Below are 22,097 nucleotides of genomic sequence, written 5' to 3' on the forward strand. Positions count from 1 at the left end.
GCTTCTCGCATCCCAACTTGACCCATGGTTGCTGCAACCCCCAGGGGGCCCTGGCTTTTAATATCTCGCCAAGCACTTTGCATGGTGAAGACACTTAGCCACCGTTTGAACCAAAAGAAGAAAGAAAAACAAGTAGTTGCTCAGGAGAAATGATTGTCCAGTGTTCATAAGCATCTATTAAGCTCCTGGTGTGAACGAGGCACCTGGCTAGTTTCGGAGCAGGCTCTGCTTTCCCTCTTTCTCTCTCACTCTCTCTCTCACATGCACACACACACACATGCACACACTCTCACCAAAATATGTTTCTTTTTTTAAGATTTTATTTATTTATTTGACAGAGAGGCATAGAGGCAGGCAGAGGGAGAGGGGGGAACAGCCTCCCCGCAGAGCAGAGAGCCCGATGCGGGACTCGATCCCAGGACCCTGGGATCATGACCTGAGCCGAAGGCACAGGCTTTAACCCACTGAGCCACCTGGCACCCAAAAATCTGTTTTTTGACATCAGATCTGTCCTAACCCACAAGCAGTCCCACCTAGAAAGAAGGGGTCCACCATGTCCCCGGGACGTGGCCAGAACCTGGTTTAATGTCCATGGAACATGAGTATCTCATTCCAGGAAATCATTTTTGGCGATGTCGGGGGATCGCAGGGTCCAGAGAGCCCGGGGTCTTCATTCTGGTGATCTGTCCCCGGCAGGCTCGACGACGAAATCGCTCAGAAGAACAATGCTCTGAAGAAGATCCGGGAGCTGGAAGGTCACATCTCGGACCTCCAGGAGGACCTGGACTCGGAACGGGCCGCAAGGAACAAGGCTGAGAAGCAGAAGCGGGACCTGGGGGAGGAGCTGGAGGCGCTGAAGACGGAGCTGGAAGACACCCTAGACAGCACGGCCACCCAGCAGGAGCTCAGGTGGGTGCCCGGCCCGCAGAGTCCAGTGGCTCCCGCCACTCCACTGCACAGATGGGGTGGCCAGGGTCAGGGTTGGGGGCAATGGGCAGCCGCCAGGCACATCCTGAACCCCGGGGTCCTCAGGCCCTACAGTTAACGTCTGTAATAGAGGTGCCATCCTTTCTCATCTTATTTTGCATCACGGTAGTCAGACTTACTTGATTTGAAAACGATTTGAAAGCTCTAGGAACGTAGACATGAAAAACGTCACTCTTAGTCCTAACACAGTCCATGTGTTTTGGGTATTCCTTCTTGCCTTTTTTTTTTTTTTTAATTTGACAGAGAGAGATCACAAGTAGGCAGAGAGAGAGAGGGAAGCAGGCTCCCCGCTGAGCAGAGAGCCCGATGCGGGGCTCGTTCCCAGGACCCTGAGATCATGACCAGAGCTGAAGGCAGGGCCTTTAACCCACTGAGCCACCCAGGCACCCCTTTCTTGTCTTTTCATGGGGTGTCTACATGTGTTAGTAATTCTCCAGATTCCAGTCCCCGAGAGCATGTGTCTAAGTTTTGTGATACATGTTTTAAAATAACATTTGTTGGTGGGGTCCTTAAGACGTACTAGCGGATCACAGATTCCAGCAACAACAACAACAAAAAAACCCACCCCAAAACAAACACATACAGAACAACAAACCCCCCCCCCAAAAAACCAGTTTACCTGCTAGATAAGGAATGACTTTAGAGAAAGTAGGTCATTTATTCATTCAACAAACATGCAAATGCATTTGAGTGTGTCCATGTCAGGTGCTATGCTAACACTGAGACTGATTTCCCACGTTTGGGGTTTTGTGCCACACCCCTTACCTGGGCGAAGAAGCCAGTCTTGTGTTCCCCTCCCCACAAGGCCCATGATCCAGAAAAGCCCGGTGCAGTATTTTAAACACATGGGCTCAGAGCCAGACCAGATTCTGGCTCTGTCAACAATCGCCCACTGCTTACCCTCTCTCAGCCTTAGCTTTCTCATCTGTAAGTTGGAAGAATATACCTGCCTCTGAGGGTCACTCAAGGTTATATGAGGTCACATATAGAAAGAACGGAGGTTGGGGCCTGGCACATAGTAAGTTCTCAAGAAATAAGAGCTAATATTAATATTTGAGGAATATTTTGCAATTCACAGATGTTCTTTCAACACATTCCTGAGTATTTTTGTGTATTTATTTGCTGGCCTTGAAGAGTTTCTGGGCGGTCACCATGCTCCCCTTTTGCAGCTGAGGAAATGCTAGGTCCAGAGAGGTTGGGTGACTCCCCTGAGGTCACACAGCCAGGCAGGGGCCGGTGATGGAGACCTCAGCTCTGGGTCCCAGGAGAGCTCTCGTCCCTTTCCATGGCGCTGTCTGAGGCGAAGCCCTGTCTCCACCCAACAGCCAGCCTCTGTGTTCTTCCTGCCCAGGGCCAAGAGGGAGCAGGAGGTGACGGTGCTCAAGAAGGCCCTAGAAGAGGAGACGCGGTCCCACGAGGCCCAGGTCCAGGAGATGAGGCAGAAGCACACACAGGCCGTAGAGGAGCTCACAGAGCAGCTGGAGCAGTTCAAGAGGGTACGTCATGGTCGTTTTGCGAGCACGGTGCACGGACAGCTCCCCATAACCATGGATAGAGGTCGGGGCTGGCCCAGCCCTACAAGACTGTAATGACGGGTCATGAGAGCATTTATTAAGCACCCACTGTATACGTGCCCGTCAATCCTCACAACCAGCTATGACGTAGCTACTGCTGAGCTTGACACGTGAAGGAACAGAGCACCTGGAGGTGAAGAGACTCACCCAAGGTCACATGGACATTGAACGAGCTGTGATTTGAACCCGCGTGGGTGGTCCAGTCTGCAGACTTGCCTCACACCCTCCCCAGGGCAAAGTCTAAAATCCACAGCACCCCCTCCCCCTCCCCAGATAAGCAACTATTTAGCAAAACTTCTGGGAGGGGAACTTAAGACGGAGGCCATCCTGTAATTTCTCTGCAGATTGGCAAGAGTTTGAGAATGACTAGATCTAATCGTTCCCCCGCCCCCCGGGGTTGACTATTTGGGGTGTATGGCACACAGGGCAGCAAAATAGCACTCCTCTGAATTCGGTGTACGGGGAACTTCCTCTCCCTTGGGAGAATTTCCCTGTTTCATTCAGGGGTGAGCTTTCTCGCTAGTGACGTCCAGACTGTTTCCGTCCGGATCGGATTTCTTTCTCTCACCCACAGCGCTATGGCTGCCCCGCATCCCTGCACTATCTAGGTATCCCCCCCAGCTCGACTAAGTGGGGAGGGCACATTACCTAACACTTTCTGGAGTTGGCACCTGTTTCTGTCACCAGCCCAGGTGACTATTCTTCAGGGGGTGGTTTACTGACACCTTCCTGGGAACTGGGTCACCGCTGCTTCTATCAGAATCTGCAGAGGTCCTGCCCGTGAAAATAATGGCTCCAGGCCCTTAGGCAGCACAGGTGGTGAGCTAGATGGTTCCATGGTTTTACAAACACTAATTCATGTCCTCTGCAGCCTTGTTCATGAGCAGATCTCCTGGCCCCATTGTCCTCCTGTACATAGGTGGCCTTAGAAATGGGGTGCAAAACCAAGCCCCCCACAAATGAATAAAAGGACACTTGTTCGTGTCCTCTTGTCAAGTGGGATCTGAATACTAACCTTTGACCTTCTGTCAAGTCTTTATGCGTGTTGGACAAATAAGATTTTGCTAGTCGTAACTACGACGTGCATTTCCCCTTCCGGTACTATGTTGAACGGAAGTGATGAGCGTGGACATCCTTACCTTGTTCGTGATCTTAGGGGAAAAGCTCTGTTTTTCCTCACTGAGTATGTTTGTCTTGTTTTTTAAAGTCAGAATTCCTCAGGTATATGCCGTAAAACCCACCAATTTTAATATAACCAGCACCTGTCATGATAGAGAACGCTAGAATTTTTGGTAAAGAAGTTGGAATCCGATTTTAATTTTTTAAAAAATATTTTGTTTGACAGAGAGGGAACACAAGCAGGGGGCGTGGGAGAGGGAGAAGCAGGCTTCCCGCCAAGCAGGGAGCCCAAGTGGGGCTCGATCCCAGGACCCTGGGATCATGCATGACCTGAGCTGAAGGCAGATGCTTAAGGACAGAATCACCCAGGTGCCCCTGGAATCCAGATGTTTACATGACATTATGTTAAGGTGTTGGCGGCTAAGAATAGGTCAACCAGGACAATGACAACAGGTTGGATGTAGCCTGGGAGATACTCACTTGCAAACTTTGAGATTCAGAAAAAGAGAATACAGACAGTCTTACTGTGACGGGTGTGCCCTCCCCACCCCCTAACCCCGTATCGACAAGCCCAGGTACCTGGAACCTTCCTGACTCGCTGGACAGAAAGGGAAAGCAGAAGATGCCCCAAGGGATAGAGGTTCCCATCTTAAAGTGCCTTCCTGGCCAGAGCTGTAATGCCTTCCCTCTCCTCTGTTGACTTGGCCAGGCCAAGGCCAATCTAGACAAGAACAAGCAGACGCTGGAGAAGGAGAACGCTGACCTGGCCGGGGAGCTGCGGGTCCTGAACCAGGCCAAGCAGGAGGTAGAGCACAAGAAGAAGAAGCTGGAGGTTCAGCTGCAGGAACTGCAGTCCAAGTGCAGCGATGGGGAGCGGGCCCGGGCCGAGCTCAATGACAAGGTCCACAAGCTGCAGGTAAGGCGGCAAGCATCCCTTGGTCCCAGCTCTGCGGCCGTGAAGCTCCTCTCAGCTAACTGAAGTCTCACTTGCTACAAAGCAAGTTGGTTTCCTCTTGTTGCGTTCCTCAAGGAGAGGAGATGATTTCCCTCTTCCATTCCATCTTTAGAAACTTTCATCTCATTCAGCAAGTATTTGAGTATTTGCTGTAGGCTGGGCACCACGTTTAAGGCTGAGCTACAGGGAGCAAGAGAGACACAGCACCTGCCCCACTAGAACTCTGACCCAGTGGAGGGAGAGGCATTTCTAATCCCATGAATGAAGGTCAAATGATGCAGTAGGTTTAAGTTAACAAAGGGCTTGGCCTGCAGGAGGAGGAGTCGGGAAAGGTTTCTATAAGACGGAAGTATAGTCTGAGATAAGAAGACTGGGAGGCAGAGGGAGCAGCATGTGCAAGGGCCCAGTGGTAGGTGGGGAAATTAGAAGAGATCAGAGAAGTAGAGCTAGAATGCTGAGCTGGAATGCAAAACATGCTGCAAAGTGGGACTAGAGAGGTAGGTCCTGGCTGAATGGCACAGGGCCCCATTCTATGTACATTCGTCTTTACTCCGAGTGACAAGAAGCCATAGATAGGCTTCAAGCCGAGCAAAGATGAAGTCTGTCTGTCTTTGGTCTTACTTAGCTTTTGCTAGACATTTGGCCCGATTTCCAGTTGTGGGATACAGGCAGACCTTTGATAATTATTTAATGTGCTTACAGCCTGGGATAAGAGGGTAGGGGAAGCATTAAATGGGGTGTGCAGGGGAGAGCAAGGGTTCCGCTCTCCTAACAGAAGCAATGTGCTAGAGGAGCAGAGTCAGAATCACTTTCATCCTTGTAAGTGGGAAGAGGATGGACGGTGGACTGACTCCTGCAAAAGGACCTGCTCCTCAATCTCTGGCCCATGAGAGGGCCAAGACTAGGGGTGAGGAAGAGGGTGGTGGAAAATGGCCCTTGGAAGTGGACATGCCCTCCGTATCCCCTTCTCCAACATTAGGGGGCGGGTGAGTCCAGAATAGCTCTGTGTGGGGATTCTCAAACCTGTTTCATTTTTCCCCAACCTTGGCAAGGATCTGGGATCTATTTAGTGGGATTTGGGCCTAGTCAATACAGTTGGGCGCTCTAAGAGGTTCTTAGAACCAGGCATCCCAGCTTGGAGGTGATACACTTCCCTTGGGAGCTGCAGAGCTAGTGTGATCCGGCCCCAGAGCTCCTGGGTGTGTCTCAGTCGGCAGATCCCACAGGAACTACCGTGCGACTCGAGAGGGCTTCTCTTACTTAACAAGGACCCTGTCCTGGAGGTTCTAACCAAAGTCTCTTGGTGTCCTCAGAATGAAGTGGAGAGCGTCACAGGGATGCTCAACGAGGCTGAGGGGAAGGCCATAAAACTGGCCAAGGACGTGGCATCCCTTGGGTCCCAGCTCCAGGACACCCAGGTGGGTATTTGGCCACATCCTCCGGAGGGACCCCGGGGCATGAACTTCCGGGCATGGGTCCCTGGGACTTCCGTGCGTCCTTCCGTAGGAGCTGCTTCAAGAAGAAACCCGGCAGAAGCTCAACGTGTCCACCAAGCTGCGGCAGCTGGAGGACGAGAGGAACAGCCTGCAGGACCAGCTGGACGAGGAGATGGAGGCCAAGCAGAACCTGGAGCGTCACATCTCGACTCTGAACATCCAGGTGCTGGCTCTGTGTGCGTCCTTGCTGTTCTAGGACTGAGCCTTTTGGGGAGAGTAGGAGCTCGGATGGGCTGTGGTGGTGGAGGAGCCTTGGAGCCATTTCGCTTGGCTCACTGGCTCCCCCTGCTGTTGAATTTCTGCAGTGCAGCGAAGGTTGTCTCTTCCCAGGGTGGGGTCAGGGACGGGAATCACCCAAAGGCCCTCCCTTTATTGGACCCTGGACACTGCCATTTTAGCTCTCTGATTCGAAGAAGAAGCTGCAGGACTTTGCCAGCACCGTGGAAGCCTTGGAAGAGGGCAAGAAGAAGTTCCAGAAGGAAATCGAAGGCCTCACCCAGCAGTTCGAAGAGAAGGCAGCTGCTTATGACAAACTGGAAAAGACCAAGAACAGGCTTCAGCAGGAGCTGGACGACCTGGTCGTCGATTTGGACAACCAACGGCAACTGGTGTCCAACCTGGAAAAGAAGCAGAAGAAATTCGATCAGGTAGGGGCTGGAGGGTGGTCCACTCTGTGTGCGGACTCGGGCCGGGGTAGGTGGGGCTCCGAGGCAGCTGGAGGGGTTGCTGTGTCTCTGCAACTCATCCCTGCTTGGCTGGCAGCAACGGAAAGTCACCTTGTCCCGGGTGACCATGAAACACGAGGGCTCCTAGGTCAGAGTGGGGAGAGCAGCAGCGCCCCGACGTGACTGCCAGGTACCCCCACCATGAGGGCACCCAGGGACCCCAGTGATGCCTTAGTTTCTAGCCCCAATAAGCAATGACGTTCCATTTTATTGACTTAAGCACTTGCGGGTTGCCTCCTAAATATTCCAAGTCATTTAATGTTTCTACCCTTTAGATAACCAATTTCCCCTCACACTTCATTACGCAGAATTTCAAGCACCCAGACATGCTAAAATCATGCAACAGTGAACACCTGTGTGCCCACCACCTGGATTCAATCACAAACGTTTTACCAGACCCGCTTTATTACATGTTTATTTACAAGCATGAACTGTACTTGTCAAGGCGGGGGGGGGGGGGTCCTTACCTTTCGGATGCATTTCAAAGCAAATTACAGACCTTCCCCTCCAGACCTCAGTACTCTGTGTATCAACTAGAGTTCTTGTTCAAGATAAAAATTTGCTTCCGGGGAGATAAAAATTTGCCTACACGGAAATGCACAAATTTTAAGTGTACACTCTCTTAAGTTCTCATCGATGCCTGCAGCTCTGTAGCCTAGATCTCCAAATACTGACTTTTACTACATTTCAGATTCAGCTAATATCATTTGGTTTGCAAGTGGCTGGGGGTTATCCTAAAAATCACTTTGGGGATGGTACTGGGTCAGAGGCATGGGGGTGCTCAGAGCACCAGGCTTCTGGGCGACAGGCTGGCCCTTCCCTTTTCCGTCTCTGTGCGGTGGGCCTGTCTTCACTGTTGGCACACTGCTGTTCCGTTATTGGTTTGAAAGCCCGAGGCCACATCTTTTCTTTTCCTGTCACACTGGGGGTAGGATTTTTGCATTGACAGTGCTATTTGGGGGCCCCTGTTACTTACTTGTCTTTGCTGACTTCTAGAAGTCTGAGTTTTGGATGTTTCCGTGTATGATAGATGCTGCTCTCTCTGCAGATAAGATTACTGTCCCTAGTCTGGCTCCTAGGGCACTTTTGAGAGCCGGAGACGAGTGGCCATGAAAACAACAGAATGACTGGCCCCCGGCAGGATTAAATGTCACTGGGACCCCAGCAGTCATGTGTTCTAACGACATGGGCAGCATGAGTGATTTCAAAGCAGAGAGACTCAGAAGATGGTGGCTGTGCATAAGGTCGACCTCGAAGTCAGAAGCAGGCTTGTCATTATCTCTTTCCATAAGTATCTGGATGAGTTACCCCTGCGCCCGAGGAAATTTATTTAGCAGGACACGAGGCTTCTCGCCCGTATCTGCAATGAGATGAAGCCTGGCTTTGGGTTGGCCTAGGGGTCACCGCCAGGGTTTCTGTTGTGTTGTAGCTGTTGGCGGAGGAGAAAAGCATCTCTTCCAAGTACGCGGATGAAAGGGACAGAGCTGAGGCCGAAGCCAGGGAAAAGGAAACCAAGGCCTTGTCCCTGGCACGAGCCCTCGAGGAGGCTCTGGAGGCCAAAGAGGAGCTTGAGAGGGCCAACAAGATGCTCAAGGCCGAGATGGAAGATCTGGTTAGCTCCAAGGATGACGTGGGCAAGAACGTAAGTCGCCCTCCCCGTGATTCATCAGTCCTTGGGGTGGGCAGGGGGCTGGGGTGATGTCTCTATGCCTCTTTGATGTGAAATGATAATCTAGCCTAAAGGCAGTCCCTCGGATGGTCCCATACACGTGGGTTGGGAACAGCCATTGGGGAGGGGTGGTTCAGAGTCCACGGTTCCCAGAGGAAGGCTCTGGTCCTCAGTGGACAAAAGCCGCCTCTCTCTGACCTGAACGAGCTACCTGGCACTGTGGGCTGCCTGCCCGTCTTCATGAGGTCTGCTCTGGCATGAAAGGTCCACGAGTTGGAGAAGTCCAAGCGGGCCCTGGAAACCCAGATGGAGGAGATGAAGACGCAGCTGGAGGAGCTGGAGGACGAGCTGCAGGCCACAGAGGACGCCAAGCTGCGGCTCGAGGTCAACATGCAGGCCCTCAAGGGCCAGTTTGAGCGGGACCTGCAGGCCCGCGATGAGCAGAACGAGGAGAAGAGGAGACAGCTCCAGCGGCAGGTGATCTGGGGCAGGTCAGGGAAAAGGTGGGCTGTAGGGCAGGGAGGGCGGGTAGCCAGCTTCCTTCCTCCCCTTACTACCTCCTGGCCCGATGGAGACTTGTTTTCCTCCCTTGTAACCTGGGGTTGGGAAGACCCACCTGGGAGGGGGCTGTGCATGCCTGGGAGCTGGCCGGCTGGTGGCGGGGCTGGGGGGGGACGGCGCAGCCCAGCGGCATGCATCTCCCCTCCTCGCTCAGCTTCACGAATACGAGACAGAACTGGAAGACGAGAGGAAGCAGCGTGCCCTGGCAGCCGCGGCCAAGAAGAAGCTGGAAGGGGACCTCAAAGACCTGGAGCTGCAGGCCGACTCGGCCATCAAGGGCAGGGAGGAAGCCATCAAGCAGCTTCGGAAACTGCAGGTGGGCGACGTGTCGGACGCAGGGTGTGGGGGTGCGGCAGGGAGGGAGGGGATGGCGTCCCTAAGGTTGGGGAGTCAGCAGCAGCAGGATGCAGGCCTGGAAGTGGTGCCTACGAGCTGGTGTTTTCCCACCACCGTTTGGCATTTGGGGGCTGTCTTCTGCCCCGGGTAAGGCACGGTTACCAGGCATGTGGCCATGGCCCTCCATCGCCATATTTTAGGTCTGTTGAGCCCATCCAGAATGGGGCCTCCAAACAGCAACCAGGTCCTGTGAGATGATGAGCAGTGCTCGTAGGATGGGGACGTCTCTGTGGTTAATCGTGGCAAATCCTAGGGGTTGGCACGGGAAAGCTCATTTGGGCAGCGGAACTCTGGTGAGTAAGGACCTCTTGGCTTGTCCTTCCTGTTGACTCCTGCAGGCTCAGATGAAGGACTTCCAGAGGGAGCTGGAAGATGCCCGAGCCTCCAGAGATGAGATCTTTGCCACCGCCAAAGAGAATGAGAAGAAAGCGAAGAGTTTAGAAGCAGAACTCATGCAGCTGCAGGAGGTAAAGGCTTCTCGCTGGGAGCCCCAGAATGGGGGGGGGGAGGGGTGTCTTGGTAGGAGCCCTTGGCACGCCGGTGTGTGTCCCCATGGATTTCTCCCATTCATTCAGCATTCCATGTGGCCGGACCCGGGAGTAAGGGCGGGGAAAGACAGGATGTGGAGACAGCACTTCCCCTGAGCTCAGGGAAGGGTGGCCGTAGAAACTGCTGGGGTGCAGCCCTTCCGTGGTAGATAACAGGTTTCCTTCCTCCCCACCCGCCGCCATCCAGGATCTAGCCGCGGCCGAGAGGGCTCGCAAACAGGCCGACCTGGAGAAGGAGGAACTGGCGGAGGAGCTGGCCAGCAGCGTGTCAGGAAGGTATGCGGCCGTGTACAGAGGAGAGAGTCCTAGACGCGGATGATAAGACAGAGGCATCTCATGGAAGCACCTCCAGGACACCCATTTTAATGCTTAAAATGACCGTGTCCTCCTGAGCTCGTCCCCGGGGTCTTCACCCCCCCCCCCAGTTGAGTGTGGCCAGTTTCGTTCATTCTGAATGAGCAGCATGGTGGGGCTGGGGCGGCTGGGGACATCAGAGCGCGGAAACTCTGGGACAGGCCTGGGTCTGCTGATACCAACTGGGTAGGAGTCCTGGCTCCCTCCTTGCTGGCTGTGGGACTTTGGACAGGTCTCTACGTCTCTGAGCCTGTTTCCTATTGTAAAGGAGGGCAACCCTCAGGCATCACTCCTCCAAGGAGAGGGAATCTTACAACCCAGGGGAAGGCCGGAGCCCCAGACGTGGCTGCATTCCCCACAGGAACACACTTCAGGACGAGAAGCGCCGCCTGGAGGCCCGGATCGCGCAGCTGGAGGAGGAGCTAGAGGAAGAGCAGGGCAACATGGAGGCCATGAGTGACCGCGTGCGCAAGGCCACGCAGCAGGTGGGGGCCGGCGCGGGGCAGGGCACTGGAGCAGCGCCAGAGCTGGGCTCCACCTGTAAGAAGCCCACACGGGTTCCGGGGGACGGCCCGTCTGCTCCCCGCGCCCACTCCCTCCTCTCATGGTCCCGCAGCACCCTGCCAGCCTGCAGTGTCTCAGCAGCGGGCCGGGGTGTGTCTGGCTCCCGTCAGCAGATGCTGTGTACCTTGAGGAAGGGCCTTGGGGGTCTACTTCTTGTTCTGTCCCCAGCCTTATGCTCGTGAGCACTCAGTGACGTTACTGAGTACCGGGCTCCAGGACGGGTGGTGGGGACCCACCACGGGACCTAGAAACAGGGAGCCCTGTAGCACCAGGACGCTCCCCCTGTGTCCAGGAAGGAGCTGGTGGCTAGAGGACATGGGGGGGGGGGAGGGCTCTTGGGGGCTCCAGCTCCAGGGACCCATGCGGAAGCTGAAGGAGAGAGATGGCTGGGCGGCGCAGCAGGAGACGTTCATCATCTCCGTGGACCACCCTGGGCTTCTGTGCCCCGACCTCACGACCTGCCCCCTCCTCCGCAGGCTGAGCAACTCAACAACGAACTGGCCACGGAACGCAGCGCGGCCCAGAAGAACGAGAGCGCAAGGCAGCAGCTTGAGCGGCAGAACAAGGAGCTCCGGAGCAAGCTGCAGGAGATGGAGGGGGCAGTCAAGTCCAAGTTCAAGTCCACCATTGCGGCCCTGGAGGCCAAGATCGCACAGCTGGAGGAGCAGGTGGAGCAGGAAGCCAGGTGTGTGGAGCTGGGGCTGCAAAGACAGCCTGCGTGCCAGCGCGGGGCACGGGGAACCGGGGTGGGGGTGGGGCCCAGGCTCTCCAGGCCTCAGCTGTGGCTGGGAAATCATCCCTGTGGTACCTGGACCGCAGCCGTGCCGGGAGAACGGTGTGTGCACGCCAGGGAGAGGTGGGCCTGGCCCGGAGGAGGCCCTTACCGGCAGCACAAAGGAGCAGGCCTCCTCGGTGAGGTCAGCCAGCCTTCCCGGGAGCACGCCGGCTTGCCCTGGCCCGCATTTGCGGAACGTCACGTTAAGGGCTGCACAGAAAGTCCCCATCAGCCACCATGCAGCACAAGCAGCTGCAGGAACGCTGCTCACGAGAAAGGAAGGTCACAGCACCGTGTCCCGTCAGATGGCAAGGGTTCCCACCCGCTCTTTCCATTTGGGCAGTGGCTTCCCCGGTAACTCCCCTACCGTAGACTTCAGCCCTTAGTGCTCCTCTTAATGGCTTGGAGTCTATTTGCAGAGAGGGGCCCCCTCTCCACAGTCAACCAGGGAACACTTCAGTCCCCCGCATAAGACCCCCTGTACTCCTTCACCACCCCCGTGTGTCCCTGAGCCCTCAGCACCCACTGACCGACTTTCCGGTTCTGTGGTCTGTTCTGGGCCCCTCCTATGAATGCACTCACGTGCTGGGGGGCCTTTGGTCACACGCCGCCTTCAGGGAGCGCGTTCCCCGTGTTGGAGCCCGTCTTAGAACTACGCTCCCTTTCGTGGCCCCCTTTCCTGGCGGAGTCTGGTTCTTCGGATCTGGGGGAGGAGCCCCAGCGTCCTGGGGCTCGGGACGGGCGCTCACCGCGCGCACAGTGCCAGTCGGGGCTGCGCACCGACGGCCAGGGAAGCCGGCCCCACTCCCTCCGTGTCCGTCCTCAGGGAGAAGCAGGCGGCCGCCAAGTCGCTGAAGCAGAAGGACAAGAAGCTGAAGGAGGTCCTGCTGCAGGTGGAGGACGAGCGCAAGATGGCAGAGCAGTACAAGGAGCAGGTACCCCAGCCCCGCCCCCCACCTCGCTCCGCCCGGCGCCCACCCCACGTCCCCCACCCCCACCACTGACCCTCGGGCCTCTCCCGGGCAGGCGGAGAAAGGAAACGCCAAGGTGAAGCAACTGAAGCGGCAGCTGGAGGAGGCGGAGGAGGAGTCCCAGCGCATCAACGCCAACCGCAGGAAGCTGCAGCGGGAGCTGGATGAGGCCACGGAGAGCAACGAGGCCATGGGCCGCGAGGTGAACGCGCTCAAGACCAAGCTCAGGTGAGGCGGGCGGCGCCCCTGCCCCCCCCCGCCCCCCGGCACCTTGCCGCGGGCTCCGCTTGCTCCAGCGTGCGCCAGGCCCGACCGAGGGCGCAGATGCTCCCGCGGCCTCTGGGACAGCTGCTTCCCTTCCCGGCCGGTCCTCAGGGAGGCGGCGGCTAACCCCCGTCTCCCGCATCAGCACCAGCCCTCCTCTCCTGAACCTCTGCTCCCGACTCTGCTGGGCCCTGTGGTCTGCCCCAAGGGCTCTGGCACCGGTGCTGTCGGGGCTGGATCGTTCTAGATCGCAGGAGCTGGCCTGCGGATGGGGGATGTGAGCAGCAGGCCCCGCCTCTCCCCACCGGGGGCAGCGGTGTGCCCGGATCCTGCCAACCCAAAATGTCTCCAGACCCTGTGGGGGTGCAGTCGCCCCTGGCGGAGAACCCCTGCCCTAACCGGGGCTGAGTTCTCTCCCACACTCCCGCACCTCTGGGCCTGAAGGCGGGTAGGCGAACCCCCTGCACCTCAGGGCTCCTCGACACCTCCCCTGGTTCCCTGAAGGCAGGGACCCGAGCTTCCTACCTGTGCCCACAGCCCTCCAGGCGGATGATCCAGCATCTCCCGTCCTTGACTTCTCTCCTCTGCGATCCCTCCATGGGGTCAGCACTAGCTCTAACTTGCCCATCAAGCATCGAGCCTTCTGCCTGCCGCCTTCTTTAATTTGTTAAAACACAATGCACACGAAACCACACTTTCTACCTTCTGCTCAGAGTGGCTTGAGAAAAGCAAACAAGCACACTGCCATTTCCTGCTGGGCATCCTCTAGGACCAGGGGGGAATGGACCCCACTCACTGCTTCCTGGACCTCAGGCTCCCCTCATCTTCCCTCTCCCTTGGACATCTGCTTTCTCCCCAGACTTGGCCTGCCCCAATGGCCTGCCTCACCATCTTGGTCTCTCTTCATCTCCATCTCTGCTCACTCCCTGGCTGATCTCAACCAGCCTGGTGGCTTTTGAATTCTACCCACAGCAAGTGACCTCCTTGTTTCTATCTCCAGCCCAGACTTCTTCCTGGAACCGCAGACCTGTGTGCCATTCCCACCCAATGCCTCACAGGGCTGCTCACACCCTGAGCCCTGACTGAACCCCTTCACCCCCAAACCGCTCCCTATGTAGACTTCTCCAGCTCAGCAACTGGAATGATAAAGCCATCCTTAACCCAGGCCACGAACCTGGGGTCATACTTTACTTTTACCTCTCCCTGATATCTACTCTGTCAGAGAATCTGGTCAACTTTCCCTTAAAAATACTGTATGCCCAGAATGCAGCTGTTTCTTGCCATCCTGGATCAAGCCACCCTCTCCTACCATCTAGATAATTCTCACACTGTCCTCATGGGCCTGTGTTCATGCTGTGCCTTTATAGTCTGTTCACAACACAGTAGCCAGAAGGATGCTATTGAAACCGAGGTGAGTCACAACCCTCCTTTGCTTGGAACTATCCAGCAGCTTCACCTAGTGCAGACTGAAAGCAGCATCTTTATGATGGTTCGTTCCTGGAGGCCCTAAGGATCTCCATCCACTGCCTCCCAAATGAGACCTCTAACTCTATACAGGCTGCCTCAGGGCCTTTGCACTGGTGGTTTCCTCTGCCTGGAATGCTTTTCCCCCAGCTCTCGATGTGGCGGGATCTCTCCTTCCCTTTCTTCAGGCACCGACTCATCCACGATACCTGGTCTACAACGTCCAGCTTCACTCCCTGCAGTCGTCCTCCTCCTTGCCCACCCGTCCCCATGTAACCTATTTATTTTACTTAGATCACTTTTAGCCTTCACTCTGGCCCCATGGGCACAGAGGTTTTGTCTGTTCATTCATCCTCAGTGTCTGGGATAGTGCTGGGCACAAACTTTCAATCACTGAGTCACAGATGTTTCCCCAATCTCATTGTCCTATCACTTGGGCTCTTCCGCTATAACCTCTTACTACCTGTACCATGGTTGACTTCCCATTGTCTTTAAAATTAACTGTTCTGATCACACACATATCCATTTGCAAATAAAATCTACCACCCCTGTATTGTTAAACCAGCATCACTGGCATTAACAGGTCACAACAAAATAAAATACAGTGAAAACAAAACAAAAATTCTAGCCCCTGTGGCTACAAACTGTTGACTATGACCAGAAGGCCTACTTTTCAGTGAACAAAAGTGTGACAGAAGACATTAGCACCAAAAAGACTATCTCTGACAATCAGATGTATTTAAAATGAGCTGGAAAGGGAATACCTTTGTCACTGTGCAACTGAGTCATCCAAGGTCATGGCCAGGCACCAACAAAAACCACCTGCCGTGTCAACTCCAGACCCTGAGAACCCCTGCATGGATGAGGGAAAGCCCAAACCCCCTTCAGAATGGGGAAGAGAAGGGCTGGCGAGGGAGGGTAGAGGGCTTCGGGAAGGAGACCCCGGATCCTGCCCCAGGTGAGGGGCTGTGGGTCCCACTGCTGGGAGGGAAGCCAGACATAAGCCCTCAGGTCCAATAGAGGCTTACGAAACGCCCCCCCAGGGTGATGGTCCGCAAGAAGCTGTTCTCACCACGTGGAGCCCTGGAATTTGCTCTGCTGGGGACTGGACCCTGACCCTCCCCGTCATCCTGCCGTGTGGTGGGGCAGCAGTCGGCCTCTCTGGCTGTCACCCTAAGCTGTCGCTGCTCCCTTTTCTTGGGACCAATGACCCTTTTGGCACATGCTGAACATCCCCTGCGGGTTCTGCCCTAGACAAATGACCCTTAGGGCGCACAGCTCGCCGTTTCTTACAGTCCTAATATGAGCATACGCTAAGGCGGGGTGAAGACAGGGCCTGCCTTTTCTGCCTCCTGAGTCTCGTACCTGTGCAAAACCTGAAGGCAAGCACTAGAGCTCTGAATGAGGGGGTATGCCCTGGCCAGCTCTCCGAGGACAAGCGCAAAGCAAGTTTCATAGTTCTACCGACCGGATAAATCTCAGCTCCTGGTAGAACCTGCCCACCGTACCCAGCCTTTGCCATGACGCCAGTCCTCCCGACACGAGCTTCTCAAATGCTACAAAGGCTTAGGTGCACCAGCCGCTCTAAGAGCTCTTGGTGGCACGGGCCTCACTGCCAGGTTGCCTTCTACGTGCCTAATTTAAGGGCTGAAGTGAACGTCTTTAATGATTCAGCCCGCACTCACACAGCCTCCCCCTCGTTTGCGGATGGTAACCACCTCGGCCCCTCTCTCTCTGTTTCAGAGGCCCCCTCCCCCAGGAAACTCTGCAGTGACTCACCAGGTATCATGCCTCCCGCTTCGCAGCTCATGTGTGTGGCACTCGGGTTCCACTTTTCTCTTGCCACCCCACCCACCCTGTCCCCAGTGGACCCCTTTCCTGGCCTCCACCCCCAAATTTCCATGAGACTGCTGTAAAACCTGCAGGAGTGGAGATCTTAGTTCAAAACCCTTTTATCACAGCCGAGATCAAACTAAGAAGACTTCATCTCTTGACCTGTTTTCCTTCCCTACCTCTGCATCTGCCATGGCTCCCAGTGTGTCCCTGTCACCGCGTGTTGACTGCTGTTCAGAGGCTGCGTGTGTCACCTGGATTGTTCTTATCTGCCTAAGAGGGTGTCTCTCCCACACTGCTAGGACACTTGGCTGCGCTGTCCTCCCTGGTCTGGTTAAGACCCACATACCGAGCTGTTAGGACAGCTCCACAGTCCGGGTCCATTCCTGGAGCACAGCTTCAGGTTGGCTGCTTTGGTTCGCCAACCCAAATTCACAGGGCACAGGGTCACGGTAACCCCAGCCCAACAACTGGATTCCCCCACAACCCCCCGCAGCTGGGCTTTCACAAACACATCTGCAAAAGAAATGAGCTCTCACCACGCCCCGTAGAGTTGCTGTGGCCTCGTGGGGCTGAAGCAAGGCCCGGCCAGCTGCTAGCTTCATTTCCAGCACACCAGGGCGCACGCCGGCCCCCTTGGAGCCCAGCGTGGTCCCGGCACAGCCTTTTCCATAGAGGTCTTGCGGGCACATACTCAGAGCAGGGAGTGGACTCCCGAGACTTGAGGAAGAACACAGCGCCCTTCCCGAGACAGAGTTAAGATGCCTCGAAATGCCTGGGCGTCTCACAGCTCTATCCCATGTGAAGTTAGGAAACTGGGGCTGTGTTTCCCTCCGTTTCCGAGAGGCCGAGCCAGCCCTGGCTCAGCTTTGCTGCCACTACCGAGGTACTTAAAGGCTGATGAAGGGATCGGCAGGACCTTTAGGAAGAGCTTTTGAGCAGTGCTCCTGCCAGCTCAGACCGGGACATCGCACCCACTAGTTGATGGGAACCTGAGTTCTTGCAAAACAAATGCTCGGTCTTGGGTCGATTCCTGCCATGCCACTAGGGCCTCGCACAAGTTCTCTGAGGCCATGAATAGAAGCTGAATGCTCCAGGATCAGACCCCTTAAGAAAATCTTTAGAGGGGGTCCCTTACTTCATGGGGGACAAATGCAGCCAGTGCCAGTCTTTGCCTTGGATTTGAAACCAGTTCCTTCAAGAAGGGCACCTGAACCGGGAGACAGGCTCACAGGACGGGCGACTAAGCGGCGGGGGGCGGGGGGGTTATGGGGACTCTGGGCATGATTTACCTCTTAGATCAAGGGAACCCGTTTCTTACTTCACCTCTTCACACTTGCCAATACAGACTGTCCCAAGAGGTAAAGAGTGCTTGGAGCCTGGAATGGGAGGAGAGACAGTTTCCCAGCCCCAGGCTGTCCCATCAAGTCTGAACAGGGAGGGGAGGTGCTGGAGGAAACCCGTGTGAGTGGTGGCTGCTACTTGTCCTGTCCTGTCCTCAGAAACCCTTCTCGGGGACCCAGGTTCTTGGAAAGCACAGTGATCAAGAGGATTTTTTATGGTCACTTCTAGAGAGTGTGATGGAAAGTCAGTTCTAAGGGCACTGGGCACCTCCAAGCTTCCCTCTGATGTGAGGCTGGCCAGAGCCTTCAGCTGGGAGTGGCTACAATTTGAAGCATTCGTTCCTGATCACTGCGCCCCCCAAAAGTACCATTCTCTGAACTGGGGTGGGTTTTCCCAACCCATGTCTCTCCCACCCTCAGGCCCTAAAAGGCTCTGGTTGGGACACCCCTTCTCAGCAATCAGAATACTCTGGGCTTTGTTTTGCCTCCAATCTTACCTCTCTGAGTTGCCCCTTTTGACTAAAGCACGGATAGCCGGAGGGGGCTCTTTCCCTTGTGGCTTTTCTGCTCAGCCTTTGCATGGTGAAGCGGGTCGTTTTCATTAAAGAAAGTCTGCACTCCTCTCAGGCATCCTAAAATGAGTTAAGATAGGTCCTCCGATTCGGGTCAAACAGGGCCAGAGAGCCAGAGCCCAACAAGATTATTTGCTGTGGTCGCAGAAGAGAGGACCAACAGGTCTTCCAAGTGGAGGAGCTTGAATGCGGGTGGCTCGGACTTCTCCTTCTGCCTGCCTGCCCCCCTAAGCGAAGACTTAGGTCAGGTGACCCGGGCAGGCCCTGGCAGTAACTCAGGGCATCTGGCGCTCCAGAGATGGGAGCCGTTAAGGACAGAGAGAAAAGGGGGGCCCTACCAGCTAGAGCTAAAACACACCTCGGATTAACAGGTCTATCTTACTTTTCTAACATATTCCATGAGCACCTATCTATAGGCCAGGCCTGGTACCTGCACGGTGAGCGAAAATCAGATAAGACCCCTGCCCTGTGACAACTCACGCCAAGAATTCTGCTCCACACGCAAGCAGGGGGCCCTGTGCTGCCCGAACCAAGAGCACCCTTCTGGCGTCCACAGTGACCTCCCCCCTGCAAGGGGAGGGGTCCCACCTCCTGCCAACTGAAAACCTAAAACCCTCCCCATTTTTACCTTCTGAAAAGGAGGTACAGCATGAGAACACACTCCCCTTTATACCGGCCCCACAGGGTACGAAGTAAGCCCACGGGAACATGTCAGCCCCCAATCGGTGTTTCCTTCTTTTCTAAATTAAAGACCCCAGCAGACCAGAATCCTTTGGTTCGTCGGATGACCGGGCCAGATTTTTTTTTTTTTTTTTTAAAAGCAGATCATCTTGCTTTGAAACCTCTCCTTCCCCCCAGGCCAGCTGAGGAAATGCTAACTGTACCTTGAGGCTGGTCAGGGCTTGACTTCCACCGGAGTCTCCGCCTCTCATTTGAGTTTGTCTGCGTTTGTTTTTGGCCCCTTGAAAAAGCTCTTCCCATCTCGGGGGAGATCTCCCTACTCAAGAAACACGTGTTCTCTCGAATCCCACAGGCGAGGCAACGAGACCTCTTTCGTGCCCGCTAGAAGGTCTGGAGGACGTCGGGTCATTGAAAACGCGGACGGCTCAGACGAGGAAGCAGACGCTCGCGACGCAGACTTCAACGGAACCAAAGCCAGCGAATGAATGACTCGCTGCAGATGGGACAAAACCGAACCCAGTGGACTCTGCTTAGCACCGTCGAAATCCATCCTCAGATTCCGAACACCACAGACACCCCTCACGATGACTATAAACACCACCGTCCTGAGTCCGGGGCATCATGGAACTCTTGAGTGACGTATCAAATGACAAAAACCCAACAGGCGACACAGACACACCCCCGCTGCCCCTGTCGGTGAATTGTGCAGCGACTGTGAGTTTTTTGGAAAGATCTAACTCCAGTGCCTGGTCACTGGCAACTTAGCTTACGTGACACGGGGAGGAAGTCACCAGAGCGGGTGCTGCCGCCACCTCCCGCTCCCAAGTCGCTCCCCCTGTGTCCCCTGCCCACATGTCACGTGGGCCCCTGTTTGAGTTCTTTCCCCTCCCGGTGACCACACCTCAGACGCACACAGTTCACGGAGACCAAGTGCCTTCGGCAGTCACAGGAATTAAAAAGGAGACACTGCTTCGGTGGGAACGAGCAGGAATGTTAAACACTGTTTTATACGCACCCCGATTGTACTTAAGGACACCCTCACGAATAAAAGGTTATAAATCACCGGAAGGCAGTCAGCTCTTCTGTTGTTTTTGAGAGTGAAAGAATGGGGAGGAGGGGGCATTCTTCCGGAATCCTTACGGTGACCCTGTGAAGTGAGCTAACTCTCCATCCATCAACGGGGAACCTGAAGCCGAGGGAGATGAAATAAATTGAGATCCCAAAACTGCCCCCCCTCCAAAAAAAAATCCACACAAAAAAACGAAAAACCCAGCTACCAGACATGTCCTGTGAGTCTGTGGGAGGGGGACTTCTCCAACCAGAGGGGGGCAGCTCCAGGCCCAGGAAGTACGAACGTCAGGAACGTGACCAGGAAGAGCGTCCTGACCTCTCCAAACCCATACGCACATACTGTGAAGAGTACAAGAGATCCTTGAATTTTTAGGTTGAAACCCAAGACTCCATCCAACAGGGGACAACAAACTTCCTGTGAAGGCCAGAGAGTCAGTATTTTCAGGCTACATATGGTCTGTCAAACGTGTATCTATCTTTTTTCATTTTTTTTTTTTAAAACAACCCTTTAAAAACATAAAAGCCATCCCTACTGCGGGGGCCATACAACACCAGGCTGTGGGTCATTTCCTTCCTCAGCTTGAGTGTTCCAGATAGAGATCCCTTGCAAAAGTTCTATTTAACACAAAGCAAGTCCACACACCGACTCCGTGGGGGTCCAATAGATCTGAGAAGAAATAATGCAAACCGAAAAACTCAAGCCAGTGACCATATGCAAATATACCCCAAGCAATACACACACATATCCCAAATACACTTCCTTCTAAGGAGCGGACTCGAAGTGAATTTTTACAAGTAGGGTTTCCTTTTACTGTTTAGTTACCTGGTTAAAAAACAAGTTTCTCACCACCGTGCAAACCGTGCACACAAACAGGAAAACACAAATGAAGCAGCATTTACTGACCACCACCACAAACTAGGTGAAACTTAGTTTCTCTTGATTTTATTGTTCGTTTAAAAAAATAAAAGTATGTCTTTCACCGATACAGGTTAGAATGTTCCTAGGGTAAGGAGCCGGCCAGCAGAGCCCAACTGTCTGTTGAATTTCAGTAGCACTTGCAAAGTTCTATCTTCAACTCAAGGACGTTTTTGCTATTCTTTTGGAAATATAATTTAGTGACAAAAGGTCATTAAGCTGCAGGCATGCTCCTGATGTCGTGTGTTCTTTTTACTTGCCTCCAACGGTGTGAGACGGCAGCTCACACTAAGTGGGGTTGAGTACACACAACGTCCACGTGGAAATCCCGTGTTTGTTTCTTCTTTGACAAGGAAGCTTAAGATCTCCTCAGAAACACAAGCACCTCTTCTCAGTGCCTCAGGGAGAGGCAGATTAAAAAGTCCCAGAGGTACACGACAGCATAGTTTCTTTTTAAAAAGGCATGTGCCTATTGTGCTCCTCTCTCCTAGACATGACTTCATTACACAGACACTTCCTGTGCCACAGAGCACTGGGGGATTCTGTCCTGAGGTGGGCTCACACGCCACATTTAAGGCATCTCCAGCCATTAAAAACTCATCTCAAAACCATTCAGGACTCAGGTCAGCTCACAGGGATGGGGTAGCCTCAGCTTCCACACCTCTGAGCCCTTACCAGACGGTCCCGTTTGTCCCTGTCCACACCAGCAAGGATGGGGATCATGACACAACATTTCCCTGGGATGACCATGGGCGATGGCCTTGTTGGCTAATGTGACTGTTTGCTCCTATTTCTCAAACTAACTTAAAAACACGAACACCTAGTTTAAAGAGGGGAAGAAAGGCAGGACTCCCGCACAGACACACCGGGGCTTCAGCTTCCGTGGATTTCCTAAAGCAACATCTTGACTACACCCTGGGTTGACGGCAGCGACGGTGCGGAAATATTTGAAGGCGGCTTCCCAAACTCCAGGCGTTTTCCCAACCTTCAGACAGAGCAAACCAAATTAGGCGGACATGACAGCTGTGACACACAGGCTAGCATCGGGGCCCACAAAGTTCTAACAGTGACGATCAGGAGTCAGGAACAGTGTCTCCCTGGGTGTCATTTTTCTGTCCTGTGAAATGAAGGAAAGGACACTGGCCATCTGGCTCACACATTCCCAAGGCCACACGGAAAGCCCGATCACAGAAGACCTGCTAAAAACATCCTCATCGACCGGGCTGGCATTTGCGTGTATGCCGTGGAAAAGGAAAGTC

At 54.4% G+C, this 22,097-nt stretch overlaps 2 protein-coding genes across 7 annotated transcripts in view; one reads left to right on the top strand and one right to left on the bottom strand.

The window, feature by feature from the left end:
- MYH11 (myosin heavy chain 11) overlaps positions 1-19,625 on the top strand; it is a 109,268-nt gene extending 89,643 nt beyond the window's left edge. For 2 of the 4 annotated variants that reach the window (XM_032836231.1, XM_032836232.1), the window contains 17 exons: positions 697-909; positions 2,339-2,483; positions 4,390-4,596; positions 5,949-6,053; positions 6,142-6,294; positions 6,530-6,778; positions 8,286-8,498; positions 8,790-9,002; positions 9,241-9,402; positions 9,821-9,949; positions 10,218-10,306; positions 10,746-10,869; positions 11,425-11,633; positions 12,550-12,658; positions 12,750-12,922; positions 16,166-16,204; positions 19,204-19,308. In XM_032836231.1, the coding sequence (XP_032692122.1) occupies positions 697-909; positions 2,339-2,483; positions 4,390-4,596; positions 5,949-6,053; positions 6,142-6,294; positions 6,530-6,778; positions 8,286-8,498; positions 8,790-9,002; positions 9,241-9,402; positions 9,821-9,949; positions 10,218-10,306; positions 10,746-10,869; positions 11,425-11,633; positions 12,550-12,658; positions 12,750-12,922; positions 16,166-16,196 (2,524 nt within the window). In that variant the 3' untranslated portion in view covers positions 16,197-16,204; positions 19,204-19,308. Of the gene's footprint in view, positions 1-696; positions 910-2,338; positions 2,484-4,389; positions 4,597-5,948; positions 6,054-6,141; positions 6,295-6,529; positions 6,779-8,285; positions 8,499-8,789; positions 9,003-9,240; positions 9,403-9,820; positions 9,950-10,217; positions 10,307-10,745; positions 10,870-11,424; positions 11,634-12,549; positions 12,659-12,749; positions 12,923-16,165; positions 16,205-19,203 lie in introns of all 4 variants that reach the window. The other 2 variants (XM_032836229.1, XM_032836230.1) reach the window with 1 other exon arrangement.
- A 1,866-nt stretch (positions 19,626-21,491) lies between these two features.
- The window catches only part of NDE1 (nudE neurodevelopment protein 1), a 31,238-nt gene continuing 30,632 nt past the window's right edge, over positions 21,492-22,097 (bottom strand). For 2 of the 3 annotated variants that reach the window (XM_032836233.1, XM_032836234.1), the window contains exon 9: positions 21,492-21,823. In XM_032836233.1, coding sequence (XP_032692124.1) covers positions 21,730-21,823 — 94 coding nt within the window. In that variant the 3' untranslated portion in view covers positions 21,492-21,729. Of the gene's footprint in view, positions 21,956-22,097 lie in introns of all 3 variants that reach the window. The other variant, XM_032836235.1, reaches the window with a different exon arrangement.

The sequence above is a fragment of the Lontra canadensis genome, unplaced genomic scaffold, assembly GCF_010015895.1.
Source record: "Lontra canadensis isolate GAN:19392208 unplaced genomic scaffold, GSC_riverotter_1.0 scaffold91, whole genome shotgun sequence".
Classification (NCBI taxonomy): Eukaryota; Metazoa; Chordata; class Mammalia; order Carnivora; family Mustelidae; genus Lontra; species Lontra canadensis.